This window comes from Delphinapterus leucas, chromosome 1 (genome assembly GCF_059928025.1).
Source record: "Delphinapterus leucas isolate spDelLeu-1000000601 "Yukka" chromosome 1, BTC_Dleu_Yukka2, whole genome shotgun sequence".
NCBI classification, from domain to species: Eukaryota; Metazoa; Chordata; class Mammalia; order Artiodactyla; family Monodontidae; genus Delphinapterus; species Delphinapterus leucas.
The window spans coordinates 123,424,729-123,449,127 of NC_143129.1; the positions used below are offsets into that span (position 1 = coordinate 123,424,729).

A 24,399-nucleotide genomic window follows, 5' to 3' on the forward strand; every position below is an offset into this window, starting at 1 on the left:
CTCTGGGACTTGAAATCATCTTTAATAAACTGATATGTGTTGTGAGGATATCAGAGATTTGAAACACCATTTTATCCTCTTTTGAGGACATGCTTTATTCTTATGATTTATTTTATCAATGTAAATAATATAAAAGCACAGACTGAAGAAAATCACTATACAGTTAGAGGATGAAAAATCTTCCTTCTGCTCTCTTAGGTTCTGTGGCTGGGCTTGAGAATTAAACTGACATAAGACAGATTAACAGGAGAAAAACAGAAATTTTATTTAATATTTTTATGTACATATGGGAGTCTTCATAAGGAAAGTGAAGACCCAAAGAAGCAGGTAGGACTGAGAGCTTATATACTTTAATAAAGAAGCAATAAATTTGTGGGAAAGTGATGAGACAGAGGGACTTGGGCTAGGGAGGCAGTAAATTGTGGGAAAGTGATTAAGAAAATATATGGGGGAAACTAATGGAAGATAAGGGTTATTTTAGTAGGTTGGTTTGTATAGATTCATTTTGGTGTTGACTCCCAGTCTCCAGTAATGAGAATGTTCTTCCCTTCCTGGTACAGAGAGGGTACCTCTCTCATAGGAAATTTTATGATCTGCTTTTTGGTAGAAAGGTGGAGGTCAGAGAGCTCTTCCTGCAACTCCTGTTTCTCAAGTGCCTTCAGTTCAAAATAATATGCCAGAATGGCATAGCTTGGGGTAGCATGTTCTGAACCCATTCAACAGCAATTCTTTAGAGCATGGATTGGCAAACCATGGCTCATGGGTCAAATCAACCCACCACCTGTTTTTGTAAATAAAGTTTTATTGGGACATAGCCAAGCCCATTCATTTGCATATTGTCTACAGTTAATATTGTACTTTGAGGCAGAGTTGAGGAGGCAGAGTTGAATACTTAGAAGAAAGATTCTGTGGCCTGCAAAGCCTAAAATATTGATATTTACTCTCTGGCCCTCTATAGAGAAATGAAAAAAGATTCCTGCTCTAAAACCTTGAAATGCTTTCTCAGAAACATGCATATTTAGAAACATGACTAATTTATAAAACTACTGCATGTACCTTAATTTTATTTAAGAAGTAAGGATTTATCTACTTTTCTGTATAAACATAAATGAAATGATTTTTCATGACCTACAAATGTAAGTACAAAGGAACCTATGTTAATATACATTACTACTTTTACAAGTAAGAATAACCATATTTACAAGCCCCTTAGCTCAAATGGCTTGTACATAGTAGGCATTGAGGAAATATTTGTTGAATTTATTATTGACAATAAATCTAGAAAAATATAAGACAAAAAATATAGTACAAAGGGATTCTTCTAGCTTTAAAATAAAAGATCATTTCTGAATTTTGAAATACCTGTCAACCTATTAGGAAAATATGTTTTACTTACATTTTTCATGTGTAGAGAATAGATATATACACATTAAAACTGCAGAGAATGATGAGATAGTATCTTTAAATCTGTATATGTTAGTATGCACTTAAATATCCCTTGCTACATGAATTACAAAAAAAGGGTAAATCCTAGTACTTTTTAACGTAACCATTTATATGTAGAAATATAAATTAGAGCATATGTGTGTGGAAGTATTTCTTGCTTTAAATGATCAAATTTGCAGTGGTTACAAAGACATCTCAAACTGCAGGCATGTGCCAGTGTAAAGTGGAGACTGATATATTTAAAGATGCATTCCATGTGTGCTGTATCTGCTACTTGACCATGAATAGCTAGGAGGGCAGTACTCAGGAGAGCCAGCATTTCTGGGCATGTGCCTTGTACCCATTTAGTCTCTTGTTGATATACCAACCTTTCTTCCCCAGTTCTACCCCTAAATCCTAACACCAACTGCCTCCAATATGTGCTCTATAGCTCATTAGTCTTGTGCTTATTTTAATTGCCCCATAATATCCGTGAGGTTAAAGGAGTTGCCTGGAGGAGAAGTCTGGACCCATTCCCAGAGGAATTGTGCAGTTTAGTAGCATTTTTGTAATGGTTAAGAGCACTGACTTTGAAATCAGACTAAACCATGTTTCAGTCCTAGCGAAACCACTTACTAAAGCTTCTAGCTTGTGACTAGTCAGGTTACTCAATCAGTTTTCTCATGTTTGAAATAAGATAATGATAATTATGTCACAGTGCCATTGTAAGGATTAAGTTAGATAATATATATGGAGGTCTTACAAAGGAGTAAGCACTTTGTACAGCACTCCATAAATGATAATCATGATTATGGGTAGTGGTGGTAGTTTTGTAACAATTGTTAACTTTCCTTATCCGTAAAACAGGGTAATAATATTATCTACCTTAAAGGCAATGCATTGACACATTTAAAATTCTTAAAATAATGCATGGCATATGATAAACATTTAAAAAGTGTTAACCATTATCATCTGCAGTCTCTGCTTGACTCTTGGGTTCTTCCCTCAGGCATTCTTATCAGTACAGATCTCTTGTTTTACAGGCTGACTGGAAATCCCTTTCCTCTTTCTATATTCTCTCCTTTCCAAATCAGTTAGAGATGTGGAAATTTTTATAGACCCTACAGAAATATGTGTCCTTTTAACTCTGGCTTAAAATTGGATAATATGGTAATTTGTATCTTGCAAGGTATAACTTGTCAAATTTATTGCCATAAAGTTCTTTTTATATCCTCTTATTACCTTTCGAATGTCTGTGTAATCTATAGTGATATTCCCTCTTTCATTATTCTCTGTTTTTTTCTTTTAATCAGTTTTGTCAGAAGTTTATCAATTTTATTGAACTTTCAAAGAAGCAGTTTTGGGTTGTTGATATTTTTCTCTTTTTTGTTTTGTTTTGTCTTTTATTGAATTTCACTTTTTAATTTTCTTTTTTCTGCTTACTTGGGTTTCATTTGCTCTTCTTTTTCAGATTTCTTCAGGTGGAATCTTAGATTACTGATTTTAGAAATTTCTTCTTAGAAATTTTAGAAATTTATTCTTTTCTAATATAAGCACACAAAGCTATACATATCTCTGTAAGCATGTTTTATGGACATGCCCCACATTTTGAAGTGTACGAATATCGCCTGCCATTTTGGCTGCCCACCATCAAGCCCTCAGCCTCTGCAGCCACCCCTGACAGTGCACCCTGAGGGGAACTCAGGACAGAGAAAAACAGGGTACTGGCGCTAGATAGTTAAGGTGCATATCAAAGGAATAATTTCAGTAAGCCCAGACTCTTGCATCTTTCCATACATAGAAAAGTGCTAAATTCATTAACTTGAGATGTCTGGTTTTTTGAATATAACTAGCAGTAAGTAATCTTTTGATGTTGGACTCCTGAGTTTGTTTCTTTTTCTTTTTTTTTCCAAAACTGCTATATATCCTGATACATTCTGGCTCCTACCCTGCCTCTTCGGAGCAGTCCCTCTGAGCTCTCTGAGAGGCTGTATCCCAGGCTTAAGTCCTTAGTAAGTCTGCTGAATAAAACGTAATATTCAGTTTTTAGGCTTTGCATTCTTTTCAGTTGACAAGTATATTTTCATTTTCATTTTTATTCAGTTCAAAATATTTTTTAATATCCCTTGTGATTTCTTCTTGGGTTATTCAGAAATGTGTTGTTTAATTTCCAAGTACTTGAGGATTTTTCCAATTTATCTTTTCTGTTACTGATTTCTAGTTGAATTTCCACTGTGTGGAGTACTCTGTGTGATTTCAACCCTTTTAAATTTATTGAGACATGTGTTATAGACCAGAAATTGGTCTATCATGGTGAATGTTCCATGTGTGCTTATAGAGCATGTGTATTCTATTGTCATTGGGTGGAGTGAAATAAATATATCAATTACATCAAATTTGTTGATAATGTTCAAATTTTCTATATTCTTACTGATTTTTTTACTTATTAATTCTGAGATTGTGCTGAAATATACAATTATAATTTTTCCTTTCAGTTCTTTCAGTTTTTGATATGTGTATTTGAAGCTTTAAGTACATACACATTTAGAATTGGTATGTCTTTTTGATGAATCAATCCCTTTATTTATATGAGAAGTTCCTTTTTATCCCTATAATATTCAATGGTCTAAAGTCTACTTTGTTCTGACATTAATATGGCCTGCCCAGGTTTCTTTTTCCATGGTATTTCTTTTTCCATTTGGATGCTTTTAACTTATCTGTTTTGAATTTAAAGTAGTTTCTTATAGGTAGAATATCATTGAGTTTTATGTTTTTATTCAACTTGACAATCTTTGCCTTTTAATTGGAATGTTAAGGTCTTTTCCCTTAATGTAATTATCAGTATTTAAATTGGATTTAAATCTGGTTGGATTTAGATCTACTATATTGCTGTTTGTTTTATACTTGCTCCATCTGTTTTCAATTCCTTTTCTTTTTCTGTTTTCTATTATTTTGTATGATCCCATTTTAACTCCACTTTTGGTTTATTAAGTGAATCCACTTTGTTGTTGTTACTCTAGGATTTATAATATGTATCTTTAATTTAATAAGTCTACTTTAAATAATATTATTCTGTGTATAACATAAGAACTTTATAATGATATTTTCTCAATTCCTCCCTTCCATCCTTTGTACTGTAGTTGTTATACGTTTTGTTCCTACATATTTATGAACCCCACAATACATTATTATCATTTTTGCTTTAAGCAGTCAATTATCTTTTAAGGAAATTTTAAAATGAGGAAAATGTTTTTATATTTGTTTACCAGTTTACCATTTCGATCTCTCCTCTCTCATTTGTGGAAGTCTGTATTTCCGTCTGGTATAATTTTCATTCTGCCTGAAGAACTTCTCTTAACATTTCTTGTATTATAGGTCTGCTATAGGTATACCTTGTAGTATAGGTATTTGGTATACTACCTTGTAGTATAAGTCTGCTGCAGTATACATCTGTTGAATTCTCAAAGCTTTTGTTTTACTGGAAGTTTATTTCATGTTCATCCTTGAAAGATTTTTTCACTTGTCAGATTTTCCCTAGAATTCTAGATTAACAGTTGTTTTCTTTCTGTACTTTAAAGATGTCTTTCCATTGTCTTCTGGTCTCCATGGTTGCTGACAGCACATCTTCAATCATTCTTACCTTTGTTGCTCTGTAGCAGGGGTCAATACACTTTTTCTTAAAGGACCAGATAGTAAATAGTTTAGGTTTGTGGGTCATCTGGTCTTCTTTACAACTACTGAACTTTGGTGTAGTGTGAAAGCAGCAATAGACAATATGTAAATGAATGAGTGTGGCTGTGTTCTCATAAAACTTTATTTGTAAAATCATGTGACTGGCTCATCTGCTGTAGTTTGTTGAACTCTGCTCTGTAAGAACAAATCTCTTTTTATCTGATCTCTTTTAAGGTGTTCTCTCTATCACTGTTTTTCAGCGTTTTGATTATGATGTTCCTTTGTGTGGCTTTCTCTGTGTTTCTTATGTTGGTGTTGAGCTTTGTGGATTTGGTGGTATATAGGTTTTTTGTTTGTTTGTTTGTTTGTTTTTACCAACATACACAATGATTTTATACACATCCATGGATAGTACTAACATTTATAACCATTCACATACACATGTATGTTTGGTTTATAGTTTTTATGAAATCTGGAAAAAATTTCACTCATGTTACATATTTTTGATAATGTTCAAATTTCTATATTCTTCCTGAATTTTTTTAAAATCAGCCCCTCACTGATTTTTTTTACTTATTAATTCTGAGAATGTGACCTTGCTTAATATTATGCCCACAATAGGCATATCTTAGGCTCTGTTTATTCTTTTCTCTTTCTTTCCTTCATTTTGAGTACTTCTACTGCTATCTTAATAGTTCTCTGTTACTTCTTCTGTAGTGTCTAATCTACTGTTAATTTCATCCAGTTTATCTTTCATTTTATATATATTTTTCATCTCTAGAAATCCTATAATGGGGCTTATTTAAATATTCTATTTCTCTCCTCATATGTTCATGTTTTCCTTTACATCCCATTTATAATAGCTGTCCTAAGATCCCTGTCTACTAAATCCATCATCTTTTTCATTTATGTGTCTATTTCAATTGATTAATTTTTCTCCTGGCTTTGGCTGATATTTTCCTCCTTCCCATGTCTTTTTAAAAAATTGGATGCTAGCTATTTTAATTTTTTGTTGTTGTTGGCTGTTGCATTTTGGATTTTTGTTTTATTCATGTAGCGAGTGTTGGATTTTGTTCTAGGATCAGTTTGATTTCGCTAAGGATTGCTTTTAAGTTGTTTTAGGCAGGTCCAGAGTAGTCTTTTTTGGGGGGTTGGTGATAGCCCCACTGTTTCTGATTTATTCTGATTTAGCCCCACTATAAGCTGGGACAGGGTGCTCTGCATATTATGAGTATTGGGAATTGTTTGGCCTGTTGCTTTTGGTGTTTTGTTTTGTTTTTCTGTACGATCTTCTTGTTATGCATATACAGATTAGAACTCTGCCAAAGATTTAAGGAAATCTCTCTGCAGTTCTCTGGAGCTCTCTGTGGAGCCCGCTTTTCTGCAATAGTCTACCCTGAAAATTCTAGCCAACAAAACCTCCTTGAATTCTAATCTGTGTCTCTTCAACTCTTCAATACTGCCTGGCTCCCTTGGGGGTTCTGTCCTTGTGCTGCAGCTTGGAAATGGCCTCCAGGCAATAAGCTTGAGCAATTGAAGGACTCATCTTATTTGTTTCCATTCTTTCAAGGATCAGAAAACTGCTGCAAATTGTCCAGTATCTGAAAACCATTGTTTCCTACCTTTTGAATGATTATCTAGTTGTTCAGAAAGGCAGATAATTCCTGTAGCGTTTAATCCTACATAGGCAGAAGCAAAACTCTGATCACCTCTTAACAGACACAGATAGATACTATTGATAAATGAACCTTTATTATGTATTTGTGGGAACAGTGGGTTCATTCTCTTAGTTAAGAACTAAAAACTAGATTCATTTATTTCAAACTTCAAATTGTTTTACACATTTTTTTTAATTTACACCTGTTCACTCAACATCCAGAGTATTTATTTAGTTCAATAACACCTATTTTATATTTATTTATTATTATTATTTTTTTTGCAGTACACGGTCCCCTCACTGTTGTGGCCTCTTCTGCTGTGGAGCACAGGCTCCGGACGCACAGGCTTAGCGGCCATGGCCCACGGGCCCAGCCGCTCCGCGGCATGTGGGATCTTCCCAGACCTGGGCACGAACCCGTGTCCCCTGCATTGGCAGGCGGACTCCCAACCACTGCACCACCAGGGAAGCTCCCACATTTTTAAATGAATATTTTTTTAACTTCTCACTAGGGAGTCTTGAAAGAGACTGTGTCGTTATTTGATTAATGCAGTTCTTATTTTTTTCCTTAAGTCATAAAACCAAGATGTAAATTGGTACTTAATATTTATATTTGAATATTTTACATTTCTTATTTTCAAGAAGAAAATAATATATAACTAAAACAAATTGATTATTGTATTCAAAGCTTATGAGACCTTGATAAGGTTCAGAAATGGATAAAGTATCACAAGCAGATCAAAATGTCGCAGAATCACACCTGTAAATTAACTATAGTGTAAGATATAAACCAAATATCATCAGTGCCCTGAGAAGAAGAAAGTAATTCTTACCGAAGTATGAGAACAGGCTTCACCTGGAGGTGATATTTGATCAAGGTCTTAGAGAATAAATAGGTATGAAAGAGTAGGAGGAATTAGTCTAGAATATTTCATTCTCTTATTTTTTTTAAACATGTAAAGTTAATATCGTAATAAGGTTTTCCACTCAAGGAACAGTTATCAGATGTAATAAATAGTTTCATTTCAAGATTTGTTTGTTAATTAGTTTTCTATAGGTGTGTAACAAACAAATTTAAAAGCATTTATTATCTCACAGTTTCCATGTCTCAGGAGTCCAGGCACAGCTTAGCTTAATCCTGTGCTTAGGGTCTAACAAGGCTTCAATCAAGGTGTTAACCAGGACTGCAGTCTCATCTGAGGCTCAGAATTTTCTTCCAAGTGTACTGATCATTGTCAGAATTCAGCTTTTCATGTCATAGAACTGACTGTGAGGCAGGTCCTCAGCTCCTAGAGATTGCCTGCCATTCCCTGTCTGTGGTCCATTCTACAGCGTGGCTGTGTGATTCTTAAACACCAACAGGAGAGTGCCTCAGCTACTTCTAATATATCTGTCTCTCTCTCTCTCTTTTTTTTAAATTTATTTATTTTTGGCTGCGTTGGGTCTTTGTTGCTGCATGTGGGCTGTCTCTAGTTGCGGCGAGCGGGGCTGCTCTTCATTGCGGTGCGCAGGCTTCTCATTGCGGTGGCTTCTCTTGTTGCGGACCACTGGCAGTAGGCGCCCGGGCTTCAGTAGTTGTGCCATGTGTGCTTAGTAGTTGTGGCTCGCGGGCTCCAGAGCGCAGGCTCAGCAGTTGTGGCGGGCTTAGTTGCTCTGCGGTACGTGGGATCTTCCCAGACCAGGCCTGAACCCGTGTCCCCTGCATTGGCAGGCGGATTCTTAATCACTGTGTCACCAAGGAAGTCCCTATCTGCCTCTCTTGACTTATGTCTCTGATATCTAGACCCTCTTTTAAAGGGCTCACCTGATTGAGTCAGCCCCTTCCCCCAGGATAATCTCCTTTTTGATTAACTGAAAGTCACTGATTTAGGGACCTTAATAACATCTGCATAATCCCTTTGTCTTTGCTATGTAATGTAACCTAGTCAAAGGAGTGATACCCCATCATATTCACAAGTCCTGTCCACGCTCAAAGGGAAGGAATTATACAGGATATGTACGCCAGGGAGAGGAAATCTTGGGGGCTGTCTTAGAATTCTGCTGACCACAGTTTGATTTATACTATTAGTATACTTTGAAGACTACAAGTTTTATTTTATAGAGAGGATGTGGATAGACTGGAAATACTAATAAACTACAACTGATTAAACAGTTGAAAACAAATAAATTATTTTCTAAAGTAATTGTCACCTCAGTAGATTGGGTTTTTTTGTTCTTTCCTTAAATAATTTAACTGATCTGATACACTCATTATATTTTAAGAAAAGAATCTCATTGAAACGTTGTAAAATTTCCATTTGCTTCCCAATAAACATGTACAATTTTTAAAATCCTCAGTTTTTTCTTTTTACATAATTTTAATACTTTGATCTATTCTCTGTTAATTATTTTGAAGTTCTATGGTAATGTTCTCCTAGCAACATGAAAGGGGAGACTGAACACTGTTCACAGTTGGCAGTGCAGTGTTGCTAAGCTACCTGTCTTTTTAATTTGAAATATTAGGCATTTCAATAATAGGTAGCCCTTAAGCTTTTAAGTGTTTGCTCATGACACATTACAGTGTTTATGTATACTTTTCACCTCTGTATTATAGCTATTATTGTGAAAGCTTAAGAAAAAAAGAAGAGTGTATTTAATAGCAGTCAGTAGAGTACCTTAACTACATAAAATTAGTCATTTTATGAGAAGCTCTAATATGGACACAAATGAAATTATAAGCTATACTTTAATAAGAACTTACCTCAAATGCAGGTGTACTACAAAATGCAGTAATTATACCAATATTTCATTTGATTTTAAGTAAAATCATTGTAGAATACCTAAAATATTACCTATAGTTGTTTTAAAACTGGCAGTATTGTTATGCTCTAGGAATATCATTAAATACATACTGAAAAAGGATTTTATTATATTATGTTGCTGTCATGCTATTCACATTACTTTTTCTTAAAGTAGGATATCAAGTACTAAACGGTATCATTGCAGAACATCTCCTAATTTGTAAAAGATGAATATATGAAGATTCTTCTAGGTGGACTCTTTTAATGAAAGTTTTTCCTCTATATTCCCCTTACCCCATAAAAATAATTAAATAAATACATGTCCATTGTAGAAAATAGCTTCAAAAGTATAGATAAGTATAGAGAAGAGTTTCAAACGACCTCTAATCCTCCTTCCCCCAGAGAAACACTATTCAGACTTTAGCATATTTCCTTTCTTTGAATATTGCTATAGAAATAAAGATCATATTTCATACTCAATTTGCATCTTTTATTTTCTTATTACAGTATAAGCATCTTTCCAAATCATTAAAATTGAAAACATTTTTGATGACTAATTATGTGGATGTACAGTATTTCTCATTATATAGTTTCCTGTTTTTATTATGTAAGTAACAGTGATAAGAAAATCTTTGTGCAAAACCTTTGTCAGCATTTCTGAATTCCTTACTATAGATTCTAGCTAGGACTGTAACAGATTCTAGGAATGAAAAAATATGAACATTTCAAAGACTTCTGAACATGTAAATAGATTACTTTCCCTGAAAAGTTTACCATCCTTATTAACATTTACTAGCTTAGTTTTAAAAAGAGGAAGAGGACTTCCCTGGTGGCGCAGTGGTTGAGAGTCCGCCTGCCGATGCAGGGGCCACGGGTTCGTGCCCCGGTCCGGGAGGGTCCCACATGCCGCGGAGTGGCTGGGTCCGTGGGCCATGGCCACTGAGCCTGCGCGTCTGGAGCCTGTGCTCTCCCGAAAGAGGAAGAAATAGTTCATATATTACTTTTAACTTTTTTTATGATCAAAAAATTGTATTTTTTCAAGTGTTTATTAGCCATCTGTAATTATTATTTTGTGAGAATTTCCATTTCCCTGTAACATTTGTTGATATATCCATGTGTCTTTTACTGATTTTTGGGAGATCTTCAAGTACTGAATTTATTCCCCTTTCTGTCATATTTTCCCGTGTATTTGCCTTTTAATTTGATTTATACACTTTGTAAAATACAGATCTTTCAAAAAGTTCTTTTAAAAATCTCTCCACCATTTCTTTTTATTTCTATTTGTTGCTTTTAGACTTATAAATCCCTTTACTGTGTAGATTCTCCTACATTTGATCTCCTTTTACCATATTCACCTGTGGGTGGTTGCTGGGTAAACTCCCAGAGGCATCGCATTGTCTCAAATCCCAGCATGCAACTGGACATTCACAGAGTGAACCTCCCGGCCCTGATGCTTGCTATTCCCAAACTGCATCGTTTCTTTCATCAGGGTTCCCTAAGCGCCAGGGGTTTGGCAGTGAACAAAGCAGATGCAGATCTCCTTCTGTCACCTTCCCCCTGCTAGCTAGGCTGGAGCATCACTCTTTTCCCACTGCCTGGCTTTTCTCATAACCGTGACTTTGCTCCATGTGCCACTGTTTGGGTGTTGTCTCCTCCTCTCCATCAACTCAGATATGACACCTTGTTCAAGGGCCAGCTCATCCAAGAAGTCCTTCCTGAGTAGCCACCCACCTGACAGTCCCTTAGCTTGCAGGCCCTTTGACTCATGTGTTCTGCTCTCCACAGTGAGCTCCTTTGTAACTACTCTCCACTGGTACCATTAAAGTAGCTACCATTGTGATGGATCCCTGGGTGCCAGTTTACAAAAGTAATTAAAAATTTTTTTTTACATCTAATATTTTTACATCTAATTCTTAACCATGCGAAGTGTATTTTGATTTATAGTGTTGGGTTAGAAACAAAACTGATTTTTTTTAAATGTTAATCCATTGCTAGAGCACCAGTAAGAATATTTCCTTGCCCATTGATTTGTGATAGTTCTTTTATAATATACCAAATTCGTGGATACTGGGCTGATTGCCTACTCTCTGTTCTGTTTCATTGATCTTTTCTATTTTGCATCAGAACAGCATTATAGATTAGCTTTATCATATCCTTTTTGATATTTGGGACTGTTTACCCCTCTATAGAGTAATGCAGATTTTTACCATACATCTTGTGCTGTGGGTATTCCTGGATATTTTATGTTTTTTACTGCTATTGTGAATTGATTTTTTTTCTATTCTGTTTTCCGATTCTTTTTTTTTTTTTTTTTTTGGCGGTACGGGAGCCTCTCACTGTTGTGGCCTCTCCCGTTGCGGAGCACAGGCTCCGGACGCGCAGGCTCAGCAGTCATGGCTCACGGGCCCAGCCACTCTGCGGCATGTGGGATCTTCCCGGACCGGGGCACGAACCCGTGTCCCCTGCATCGGCAGGCGGACTCTCAACCACTGCGCCACCAGGGAAGCCCCCGATTCATTTTTACTGGCACATTGGAAGGGTATTTTTTTTTATATTTATCTTAAATCTGAACTCTTTATTCTCAATAATTCTGAGTTGATTTGTAGAGTTTGTTTGTATCTAATTATAAAATCTGCAAATACGAAAATTTACTTCTTCCATGAAGTTATATCTGGATTGGCTGGAAATTACAGAGTGATATTAACTAATAATATTAATAGTGGGTATTTTTATCACACAAAAAAAACAGTGGTCAACTTTCTATTGAAAATAAAATTATAGTTAAAAACAAATCATCTTTAGTTATCCTAGATTAGATTAATTGCTTTGCAAATTTACCATGTGTAAGATACATCAAGATTCTGGGAGATATTCATTTCTCTAGCAGAGGGTTGGGTGGGGGGGCAACATCTGATTAATACTAATTGCCAACTAACTTCAAAAGGAAAGGAACTAGACTTGAGATAGAGATTTCAGGGACTTACCTGGTGGTGCAGTGGTTAGGAATCCGCCTGCCAATGCAGGGGACACGGGTTCGAGCCCTGGACTGGGACGATCCCACGTGCTGTGGAGCAACTAAGTCCATGCGCCACAACTACTGAGCCCACGCACCACAGCTACTGAAGCCTGCGCGCTTAGAGCCCGTGCTCAACAAGAGAAGCCACCGCAATGAGAAGCCTGCGCACCTCAAGGAAGAGTAGCCCCCGCTCACCGCAACTAGAGAAAGCGTGCGCACAGCAATGAAGACCCAACACAGCCAAAAATAAATTTAAAATAAATAAAAAAATAAATAAAACAGGGTTAAAAAAAAAAAAGATTGTAGTTTGGAGGGGAAAGGGCTAGAGAGAAGTGAGGTGAGTTAGCCTCTAGATTCCCCCACTTTATCTCCTCGGGAGCAATTCCTAGCATGGTGGCAAGTGGAGTCAGCCTCTTTCCAAGAAGACTACGAGAGAGCTAGAAGTGAGCATAACTGCAGCTCCCTTAAAGTGAGGGATGGGTAGCAAAGAACATTCACAAAATTTACCTCTAGAAGACACTATAGCATGACTTCTACAGAGTCTGGCTATACATACTGTTCAGGCGTGACAGGCGTTTGTTGAAGTCATTACTTTGTGAAATTTAGCCCAGATGAGTGAATGGGGCTGGATTTCTTATTCTAGGAGGACCCAAGGGGATTATCTTGACAGACCTCCCTCACTTCAACAAAGTTCATGGTCAACAAGGAGTTGCTTAGCTACCCTTCATACTGTTTTTATATATACCATTGTTGCAGAAACCTGAAGCTACAAGTATGTAGGTGGAAACTTTATTTTCTTATGATAATAAAGGATCAGGGTTTTTCCTTCTATATTGATTGTCACCTCAGTGGATATATTCCATAGCTTTTGATGGATAACAAACCACTCCAAAACTTAGTAGCTTAGAGCATCAACCATTTATTTGGCTCATAATTCTGAAGGTTGGCAATTTAGGCTGAGTTTAGCTGGGCAATTCTGTTCTTAGCTCCCTCCTGAGTCTGTGGTCAACCTTGGGTTGGTTAGGCGATTCTGCTTCTGGAAGTTGGCTAGTTGCTGACTGGAAGACTTGACTTCTTCTCCATATGGTGTCTGTACCTCCAGAATCCTTGCCTAGGTTTTTTGTCATGGTGGTAGCAGAGGTCTAAGAGAGAGCAGAAGCAGGCAAAGAAGGCCTCTTGAAGCTAGCGTTGGAATTAGGACACTGTTGCTTTTGTTCCGTTCTGTTGGCCAAAAGAAGTCACAAGGCCAGCTGATTCACAGAGGAAGGACATAGAGTCTACCTCTTGATGAGAGCTGCCATAAAGCAACATGTTCCAAAGGGTATGGACACAGGGAAATATGGGGAATTGGGACCATTTTTTTTTGCCATCAGTCTACCACAGTTTGGTGAATGAAGGACTCAGAGATGTGCTTCAGACACTATCTTTGTTGTCAATATAGATTTTAATTTTGCTGTTACAAATTGTATCAGTGCCCTTTTTATCTCAACCTATTGTCCTTGTACCTTGTATTATTTTTCTCTTTATACTATTCATTTGGTTTTGGCTTCTTGTGCATTTTTATTCAAGTCCATGTCAAATAAAATTTTTCTAAAATTATCTTTTGGTTCTTTATTAAATCTATTCAGAGACATGTTCTCTCTGTCTTCAGGATATTTCTTCTTCATGTGTGGGAGTATTTTTACTCATGGACCTCATCATGTTTTTTTCCCTTTTTGTTAGAGTTCTGTTAGTATGTGCCAACAGAGCATGTGGACGTTTCTCACTGTCTGCTTAGATTTGAATGCCTTTTCAGATCCTCATCTGAAGAATAGTTGTTAGACATTCCCCAGTGACTGGCAACCAGTCATCAAATGTGGTTTTGCTAAACTAAACTAGGATCATCTGCCACCATGCTATGTATGCCTGGTTTTTGGACAGTTTAAAAAGGTGAAGTATGTGGAAAAACCATATTTCTTAACATATGTTATTAAAAGAATTTTTCCTGTATTTTCCCTTATTTGCAGAAATTTTCATTTGGATATTGAGCCTTCTCAGATGCAGTAAACCATTCTTAGATGCAGTAAACCCTACCTTCTCACATGCTCTTTACTAGGAATTGTACTTAAATGGATGTAGAAAGAAGTGTGCCACTGGTCAGTTGGGAATGAGTTGCACTACTCTGGCTGCCTCATAAAGCCATCCTCTACTACGGCAACACTGCCTCTCTTAAACAGCAGGCAGAAAAAGGGAGAGAGCTAAAGTCCCTTTCTCAGCTGACAGAATTACTGTGTTTCACAGAGCAAAGCAATCCTTTGTACCCTGTGTGCTATTCAGAAAACTGGGCCACCATTAATTTGTTTCTAGACCTGGTTTCTGGACTTACAGATAGTGAAATTGAGGGTTCTTATCAGAGGTTAAATTAATTTTGGTAGAGTGAACTCTTGTCTCTTTCTGTGCCTTTTTCTGTGCCTTTCCTGAGAAGATGGCAGCAGCTGCACTGGCAGGTCTCTACGTGGATGCCATGCTAAGCTAAGAGTCCAAACTGTATTTAATTAATAATTCATTTTCCATTTTTTGTTAATCAAATATATGTAATGAATATCCAATAAAAAATATAGCAACCACAAATAATAGTTTTTGAAAGGGTGAGATTTGCTACTTTTGTTAGCTTGTACAGTGTTGTAATATGAATAAATACATCACTCCATAATAATTTTGGAGTAATAACATATATTTCCTAGTCCTCCATTATTGCCTTCAAAGTTTGCTGTTGGCAAACCACAGCTCTAGCACTTTGCTTTTCTCTCTTGTCGTCTCCTGGGCATCAGTGGTCTAAATGTGGGACATGTTTGGCTGAAGGCTCAGGAAGCAGTGCCTCCAGAATTCTCTGAAACAGTTTTTGGAATAACAGATCGAAATAGCTATCTTTGAGGAAATGATAGTTACTTCTAAAGGAGCTCTAGTTGTCTTATCTCTGGCAACTATTTCTGGCTGCTAAGTTTAAGACGTAATGGTATGAACTACCAATGTTTGACTAGTAGAAAATAAACAGGACAAAAACTGAGCAATAGTTAATCATGTTTAGTTCACTCACTTGTTTTTTCATATCACATGCTTATGATACTTACCTTACCTATCTTTAATATAACTATGTTTTATATTAATTATTATAGATTTTCCACTGGAATTAAGATTTTTCACAATGTTGCACAACGTTCCAAGAGCTTATAAACCATCTGAAATGGTTTGAGAACCACTGAGCTTATCATCTTGTAAGATACTAGAGGGAAGGTACTTTTGTCATCATCGTCATCACACATGATCAGAAGCCATTGTAGACTTGAGTAGAAAGTAACATGAGGAAACATTGGACTTAATCCTTGGGGTGTTTGGGGAGTTTTCTGGAATGAGTGGTGGAGGGTGAGAGTAGACATGGCAGTGAGAGTGGAACGTAACCACTGTAAACAACATTGTCAGTTCAGTTCATATTAAGCATTTGATTAAAAACTCCTAAAACTCTAGCATTATTGATCCAGATGAAAATATTAAGGTGGATTTCTCTTCTGTTAGTTTGATAAGTTAATTTTGAATTGATGAAAGTTGTACAAATTAAAATTTTAAAAATCATATTTTTTTTCAAACATTCTTCCTCATAACTGGCAAACACAGATGAAAGTCATCTAAAAAGTACTTTGAGTTTCATATTATTATTTTTCTAGGTAGGAACATGTAATTATAGGATACGTTTTCAAAACTACATCATTGCAGTAACTACACATTTATTCATTCCTAGGCGGTATGTGTTACTATGCCCTAATTTTACAGATTCAGAAATTCAGAGTGGCGTAGTGGCTTGGCAGCCTTTAAGCATCAAAACTAAACTTTGAATCCAAGGCAGATGATGCTAAATCCCATGCTCTTTGAACCACACCACAACATGCCTTGGTTTGTAAATTATTTATTTAATTTCTTAAATAACAAAAGTAATATATGCTCAAGGCAAACATTACCTAAATGCATACATTATGTATGGCAAGTATATATTATACAGATATATATTTGTATTTTGGAAAGATGTGTCTAGCAGCGCTATGGTTGACAGATGGAAAAGAGGGAACCTTGGAGGAAGAGAAACTAGTTAGGAAACTATTTCAGTAATCCTGACAAGAAATGATAACAGCCTCCCTCCCTCCTTCCTTCCTTTCCATGTGATGATTTGAGGATTGAGTGAAGAGCATTAGGTGTCCTGCTTATGTAGGGGAAAAACCAAAGTATAAGATGTGGAAACCTCTAAGAGATTTATGAGCCTTTCTGGGATCTAGTTTACATGGTGACTAAAGCAAATTTCAGATTACAGTTTCTTTTCACTTTTGTCTATTCTAAAATAGGATTCTTATAACTGTCCTTACTATCTTGGCTAGTAATTCAGGAAGTAGAACTCATAAAGAGATCATAGTCACAGACCTTCAGTTTCAGGGTCATAATGTAGCTGTTGAAATGACAGCTAAATGGGGAAGACTGGTCTGCCTCTCTTTGCTGGCCAAAGAAACACACAAGACACTTGGCTGGATGTTGAAGGGTAAGGAATGGAGAAGGGCATGTAAAATGGACTCAGCCAGACCTTGTCCCTGGAAGTTTTCAGGGAGATAAATGATAAAGGTAACTCTAATAGTAGGTAGGAGTAAAAGTAGAAGGGGCTACAGATTCAAAGAAAAGAATTTATCATCCAGGAAAATCTGGAGGAGTTGGCATTTGAGTTAGTGAACTTTGAATAGGAAGAATAGAATGAGGAGCATTCTACCTCAAGGGAGTAATATGACCAAACTCACTGGCCCCCCCAAATATTTGTTGAATATCTGAATAAATGGAATCAGGTAGCATTGTTGTTCCACCAACTTACTCGGTATAATGTAGTGTCTCCTATATGCCAGGCACTGTGGCAGGTAGGTGCTAGGACTATAACAAGATGACCCTCATAGACAGTCATCCTCTAATAGGAGAGACAAGTAAAACAAACTAATGACTATATAAATTCAAAGTGAAAAAGGACTGTTAGGCTACTGAATAACTTGGGTGAAAAGACATGTTGGATAGGGTAGTCAAGGAAGGCCCCTCTGAGGGAACAAAATGTCATTTGAAACTGATCTTTTTAAGAACCACTTTGAGATATTTACCCTGTTTCAAGTCTTTACCATTGTTGCTTTCCAAATACAGTCCTCCAGGACTGGTTCCAGGACCCCTGCAGATACCAAAGTCCGTGGATGCTCATGTCCCTTATGTAAAATGGTGTAGTGTTCGCATATAACCTAAGACGTCCTCCCTAGACACTTTAAATCATCTCTAGATTACTTATAATACCTAATACAATGTAAGCGCTATGTAAATAGTTGTAAATATAATGTAAATCCTGTGTAAATAGTTTCTGGTGTGTGACAAATTTAAAATTGCTTTTTGGAACTTTCTGGAATTTTTTTCCCAATATTTTCATTCCATATTTGGTTGAATCTGTGTGTGGAACCTGCAGATAGGGAAGGCTGACAGTACATTTAATTTGTCTAAATTACTCCCCCTGAAAGTACAACCTGTGAATTTCCTATTTTCCATCAGTATTTATTTTATATTTATTTATTTATTTGTTGACTTATTTACCTGTTGTTAAATTTATAATGTCATCCTTGTTTTGCAGAAACCAAAGCTGAAAGATTGGCATCCTCCTGGGGGTTTTATTCTGGGATTGTGGGCACTCATTATCATGGTTTTCTTCAAAACTTATGGAATCAAGCATATGAAGTTCATTTTCTAGATGCGATGATGTATGAAGAACACTACATGGAAGACTACAACCTTGGATAAAAGTTCATGTCAATATATATATATATTTTAACATCTTTATTGGAGTAAAATTGCTTTACAATGGTGTGTTAGTTTCTGCTTTATAACAAAGTGGATCAGTTATACATATACTTATGTTCCCATATATCTTCCCTCTTGCGTCTCCCTCCCACCCTCCCTATCCCACCCCTCCAGGCGGCCACAAAGCACCGAGCTGATATCCCTGTGCTATGCGGCATGTCAATATATTTTTAAAAATGCATTGCTCTTGTGTGATTTGGCAGAAAGCATAAGGAAGCTAAATTTGAAAGAACTATTGGTTTTATAACTTAGAAATAATTGTTAATGCAAGTGCTAAATGACACTAAATATATTTGTTTTTCATTTTGTATTATTAGAATATTGGGACAAAGAGATCAGAATACACTCACTGACTCTTTTTGAAAATAAGAATTTCCCCTTGTTTTATCCCCTTTTCATTTGGAAAAGAAAAAAATGTGAAGACATTAAATTCTCACTAGCAAGGGAAACTTTTGTTAGTATTTTTGTATACGTTCTCCCAGTCTTTTTCACACTTTTTTTCTAAAATAGAGAGCATATAGAACATACCATTTTATAACCTTATGTGTCATTTTGCAGTATGTTGTCAACCCCTTCCCTCTCCTTGGATATTCTTCAAGAACACGTGAATGGCTGCACACTATCCATTTCATGATTGTACAGTAATTTATTTAACATTCTTCTATAATTAGACCACTTACTTTGTTCCCCAAATTTTCTTTTGGTTCATTCTTTAATGTGTTAATATTTTGTCAGCTATTCTTGGAATTCTGCAGCTAAAATGCCAAGTAGATATGAATAATCAGTTTCTTAATCTGTGGTACTGACAGCCTCCAGGCCCTTATTTACTGTCAGTTTATCTGGAAAATTTAAGATCTTGGGGAAGTTCACATACTGATTGCTCAAGAGAAACAAACCTAATCATTTTTCATTTCTAAGCATTCTGTGCTCCTCTAGAATTGATCACCTCCTCTTCTGTTTCCACGCTGAAAGAGATGTTGTTTCGTTCTGTTTAAGGTAAACCTTGCCCACTGGCTGGATCTACACTTTTTCTGGGACAATCCCGTAAAACGGATGGGCTGTAGGAAAAATTCATACTTGTGGCCCTGTCTTCGTGTCTGACTGATGTATCACATAAGGCAGTAAGCTCTTTTCTGGTCTCTGACAAGATGCAAGGGCTTATATCCCCATCACTGATTTTTTTCATCTTGCCAGCCATCTTCATATCTATCTCATAACTGTAAGTGGTATTGAGATTGTGCTTTGCTATCAGCCCCAGATATTGCTTTTTCACATATAAGCGGTAAAAAAAAAGTGAAAGTTGAGTATTCATGTCCCGTGGGATACTTTTTTGTATTTTATCTGTTTTATCCAGGAACTTCGTGCTAATCTTTATTCACTATGAAGATATGTTTTGTAAATTGTAGGAAACATTCAGAAGACAACCCTTCCTCTACAATAAAACCTCTTAAAATTAATAGTCCTTAGACTCTGTTTTCCTTTTAGCACTTAAAATATTACCCTTTAATTATATGCAAAATGGTCATGCTTTTCACAGGCAAAGGATTAACTGTTATCTCTCAGAACAAATGACACTGAGGCTTTTTGCCAGCTCTGAATCTTCATTTTAATTGATCTTTTTACTGCTGCACTAGATAAAAGAAGAAGGACAATTTTTATCTGATTATATGGAGAAGCATCTTTTTGTACATAGAAAGGGGGAAAAACAAACTTAAATTCGAATAGCTGGATCGTAGTAGTGCTAAGAGACAAAAAAAGGTTGACCATGTAAACACTTACATAAGGTCATGGACACTCTGGTGGCCGGGAGCTACTTAGAGTAGTAAAGGAAATATGATTGTTCTTGAGCCAATGTCATTTAGTTTGAGTATAATGAAACATACCCTGATGGTAAAGACTACTGGAAAGTAAAAGGATTCCTCTTCAGAGATTGTAGAAGGTGCCCTTCTTAGTTAAAACCAAACTGGGAAAAGTAATACTGGGTATAATATACAGTATTAATTTTATTCCAGACAAATTTCATAGGGCAATTATTTCTTTCTGTTTCATTATTGAATTTTCAGAATATAGTTAAAGCAAAAAGCTTGAAATATGTTAAAGGTTTAGCTCATAACCATAATCTTTTTACATAAAGTATATTCTGCCTTCAGTAATAAGTAAATCCTCTGCATATGTTAACTGGGTAACATCGTAAGTGTAATTAAATGGCCCAGACTTTAAATGATAACATAAAAGCACATCCTAAATATATTTTCCTTGAGCCACAAAGAGCTGAACAACTGAAAGGTGTTTTCCTTTTGCCTTTCTCACAGTGTTATCGTAAGGATCAGATGAGCTAATGATATGACTACACACTTTGGAAATTGTGAATATTTGGTGGTGGTGTTTTTCTTTTTTCTGCCTAGGAAGATACCAATGGGGAAGTTAATGGTGCCAGGGTCCCACTTATTTACCTTTCTAAGCTACTCAGTGTGATTCCCATTCTCTTCGGTGTTCTTTTTCTCCTCCCCTGCAGTGTCTTCTATATTCCTTGTCCCTTCAGGGAGACAAGGAATATAGATAAATGGATCCCAGCAGACATGTCCTGACCTTTTGGGGGAGGGACAGGGCATAATGATGCCCTTCTGCAAAGGCAGCCTGCGTGAGAAAAAGAAACCAAATGATGTGGATTTTAAAATTATGAAAGACATTCATTTACAGTTTATGAAAGGGAAATGTAGTTTGGAAGCAAAGCTGATTAAATTGGATCAAGAAAAATTGGAATTAAATACAAAAAATAATGAATGCATTTATGGTTTCAATTTTTATATATCCTCAGCTAGTTGAAAATGATGATTCCCACAACAAGCATAACTCAGCTTGTTTCTGCTTACTGAGTATTTTCTACTATGGTATATGTTGACAACATTTCTTACCTTATGTATGTTGTACAGCAGAGTTACAGTTACTGTGGGAATCATAATTTGAAATTTTGACTTATGTGTTTCTGTAATGTTTACAATAAATGTTGCATTAACATAGAACTTCTTTTCATTGATTTTACCAAAATTAAATTCATCTATAGCAGATATACTGTTTTAACTTATGAAAGAAACATTTTATAAACATACCACAAGGTATGGCTGTAAGATGAGATCAGTCTCCATTTCACTTTATGGAATCAGCCCCATTACTTCACTGTCACATTTCCTGCCTGAGTGCATTACCTGCTCATGTACCTGATGCGTAAATGTGAAAGTCTTTCAGTTCATGGACAATACACCTTAGTAATAACCGGTCTTTTTCCTTTTAGTGCAAAATTTTACTGTTTCGGAAATGTGCTATGAAATATTTGTTATAAATTAACTGAGTAGACCCCTGAATAACGGGATTGATATAGATGAAGGTGTGACCAAGAAACTCATTATTAAAAATTCGTTTACTCCACACTTGGAAAGGTGGTCACTGTCATTCTTGTTTCACTTGGGCTGCTTGCAGCCTCAGAGACTTGAGAGGACTTTCAGATGTGCCCGATGTATATACCCAGAGTTTACCGGGCTCATATGATATGACCCTCTTCTCATGATGGAAGTACCAGCTCTGACTGTGCTAGAATCTCAGGGACAGCTGGCAGTAGCAATGTAGGTCACTTTCTTCGGGGTCATTAAATAAGGTCATAAATGTAAAGCACATCATACAATACCTGGCACATGGGAGAGGTTCAGCCTTTTGTTCTTTGCTGGGCAGGGCTCTACCTAGCTCTTGTTTTTAACCTCCACTCAGGTTACTCTTTAAAGAACCATTAGCCTTGGTGCTCCTGGGCTGTCCTGTCCCCTTTGGTTTTCAGCAGTTGTCATTTTGAGGTAACAGTTTCTTTTCACTTTCAACGCTGTCCGACAGTTTCAATCCACAGGTTCTCTTCCCTCTCTTTTCGGTTTTTCCATTTTAGATAGGCTGAGGCTTTTCTCCATCTTCCCTCAGCCTTAGGTTTTTATTATCTTCTCTCTATGACTTATCCACTCTCTTGGAAACAAATATAGCATGATTATTGGGCAGTCTAGCCTCACCCCAGGCCCCAGATGTCTGGATAATTACCCTGTCTGAATTTCTCTTTATTCCTCTGTCACACTGGGTACTGCATTTCCAGGAGAAGACCTCCTCCTCTCCCCCCAACCATGTTAGTCAGAACTTTTAAAGTTTCGAATGATAGAAAGCCAACTAGAAAAAATTTAGGCCAAAAAAGGAATTTGCTGGAGAATATTAGGATATCTTACAAACTTGCGGGAAGGGGGTCTGGTGTGAGCCTCACCAGGGGCTGGCATGGCACCTGGATATTCTTTTCTGCATGTCTCCTTTTGGCTTTCTCACGTGACTGGTGACTCCAGAGCCTGATATCCTGTGCTTCATCACAAGAGAGAGGAAAGTTACTTTCTTCCTTTATTTCCAGTTCTGAAAGTCTTGGGGACGAACTGATTAACCTTGTTAATCCTATAAGCACATAAGGACCTCTGGTGGCAAACTCCTGTCTAGTAGGGTCCCTGCCAGAGAAGGGAGAGATCACAGGAGCCAGGCAGTCACCCTTACTACTACTTTCTACTAACTTGCTATTCAGTGGGTGGTCTGTGGAGCTGCAGCATCACCCTGGAGCTCGCTAGAAATGCAGAATGTCAGGCCCCACCCTAGACCTGCTGAACCAGAATCTGCATTGTACAAGATCCCCAGGTAATTCACACGCACATGAAAGTAGGAGAGGCACTGATCTATACCTTCTACTAGCTAGCTCAATTTTATCTCTTAAAAAGGAGGTTGTAAAAGATTGCAAATACTCACTTGTAAAACAAACAGCCATGGGTAGCATATTTTATGGGTTAATTGACTCTTTAACATTCTTTTTCTTAACTTTTTATTTTATATTGGAGTATAGTTGATTAACAATGTTCTGTTAGTTTCAGGTGTACAGCAAAGTGATTCAGTTATACATATACACGTATCTATTTTTTTCAAATTCTTCTCCCATTTAGGTTGTTACATAATATTGAGAAGATCTCCCTGTGCTATACACTAGGTCCTTGTTGGTTATCCACTCTTTAGCATTATTCTTGACTCTATTAGACCTTTTAAGGCTGTAGACCACTCTCATTCTCATTTTTTTTTCCTTCTGAGGCTTTTTCAAAATGTTGAATGCTTAAATGGGCATCTAATTAGCACTTACTGTATGTAGTGTCTGCAGTTTCTTTGACACGACTGTCATCAGGAGTGTGAGTCTAAATTCCCCTTCCCTGAATATAGGCTGGCCTTAGTGACTTAATTCTAATAAATAGAATGTGGCGGAATAATACTGCGTGACTTCAAGGCTAGGCCATAAAAGGTAATACAGCATCTGCCTGGCTCTCTTTCTCAGGATACTTCTCTTGGAACCCAGCCACCGTGCCCTGAGGAAACCCAAGCCACTTGGAGAAGCCAGGCATGTTTATTTTGGCTATTACCTTGGCAAGGTCCCAGCCAATAGCCAACATCAACTTCCAGACACATGGGGGAGAGAGCCTCCAGATGTTTCCTGATGGCAACCGCGGGAGAGACCCGCAAGTGAGAGCCACCCAGTTCTGGTTCACTCCCAGAACCGTGAGAGATAATAATGTGAAAAAAATTGTTATTTTTACCTCAGTATGTTCAGGATGGTTTGTTGTACAGGGATAGTTACTGAAACACTGTGTTAATACCTACCCACTTTAGTAGATGCTAGGAGAGATTACAAAGAAACAGAATTCTTTTTTCAAGATTTACAAATCAATTCTTGAGACACATGTGAAAGGATGAAATAACTGTATAGCAGAAAATGACAAGTGCCATGTAAGAGCTATAGAATAGGGGGTTTAAAAAGAAACTTCTAACTTTAATTGCTAAAGAGATGCATTGTTCATATTGTATTTATTCTCGGGAACAGAGAAGACTTCAAGAAGGAAATTAAATTTGAG

General features: G+C 36.7%; 1 protein-coding gene across 1 annotated transcript in view; it reads left to right on the forward strand.

Moving 5' to 3' along the window:
- The window catches only part of PIGK (phosphatidylinositol glycan anchor biosynthesis class K), a 134,782-nt gene extending 116,333 nt beyond the window's left edge, over window positions 1–18,449 (forward strand). The window contains exon 11 of the mRNA XM_022581056.2: window positions 18,219–18,449. Coding sequence (XP_022436764.1) covers window positions 18,219–18,335 — 117 coding nt within the window. The 3' untranslated portion in view covers window positions 18,336–18,449. The remainder of the gene's footprint in view (window positions 1–18,218) is intronic.
- The last annotated feature ends 5,950 nt before the right edge of the window (window positions 18,450–24,399 follow it).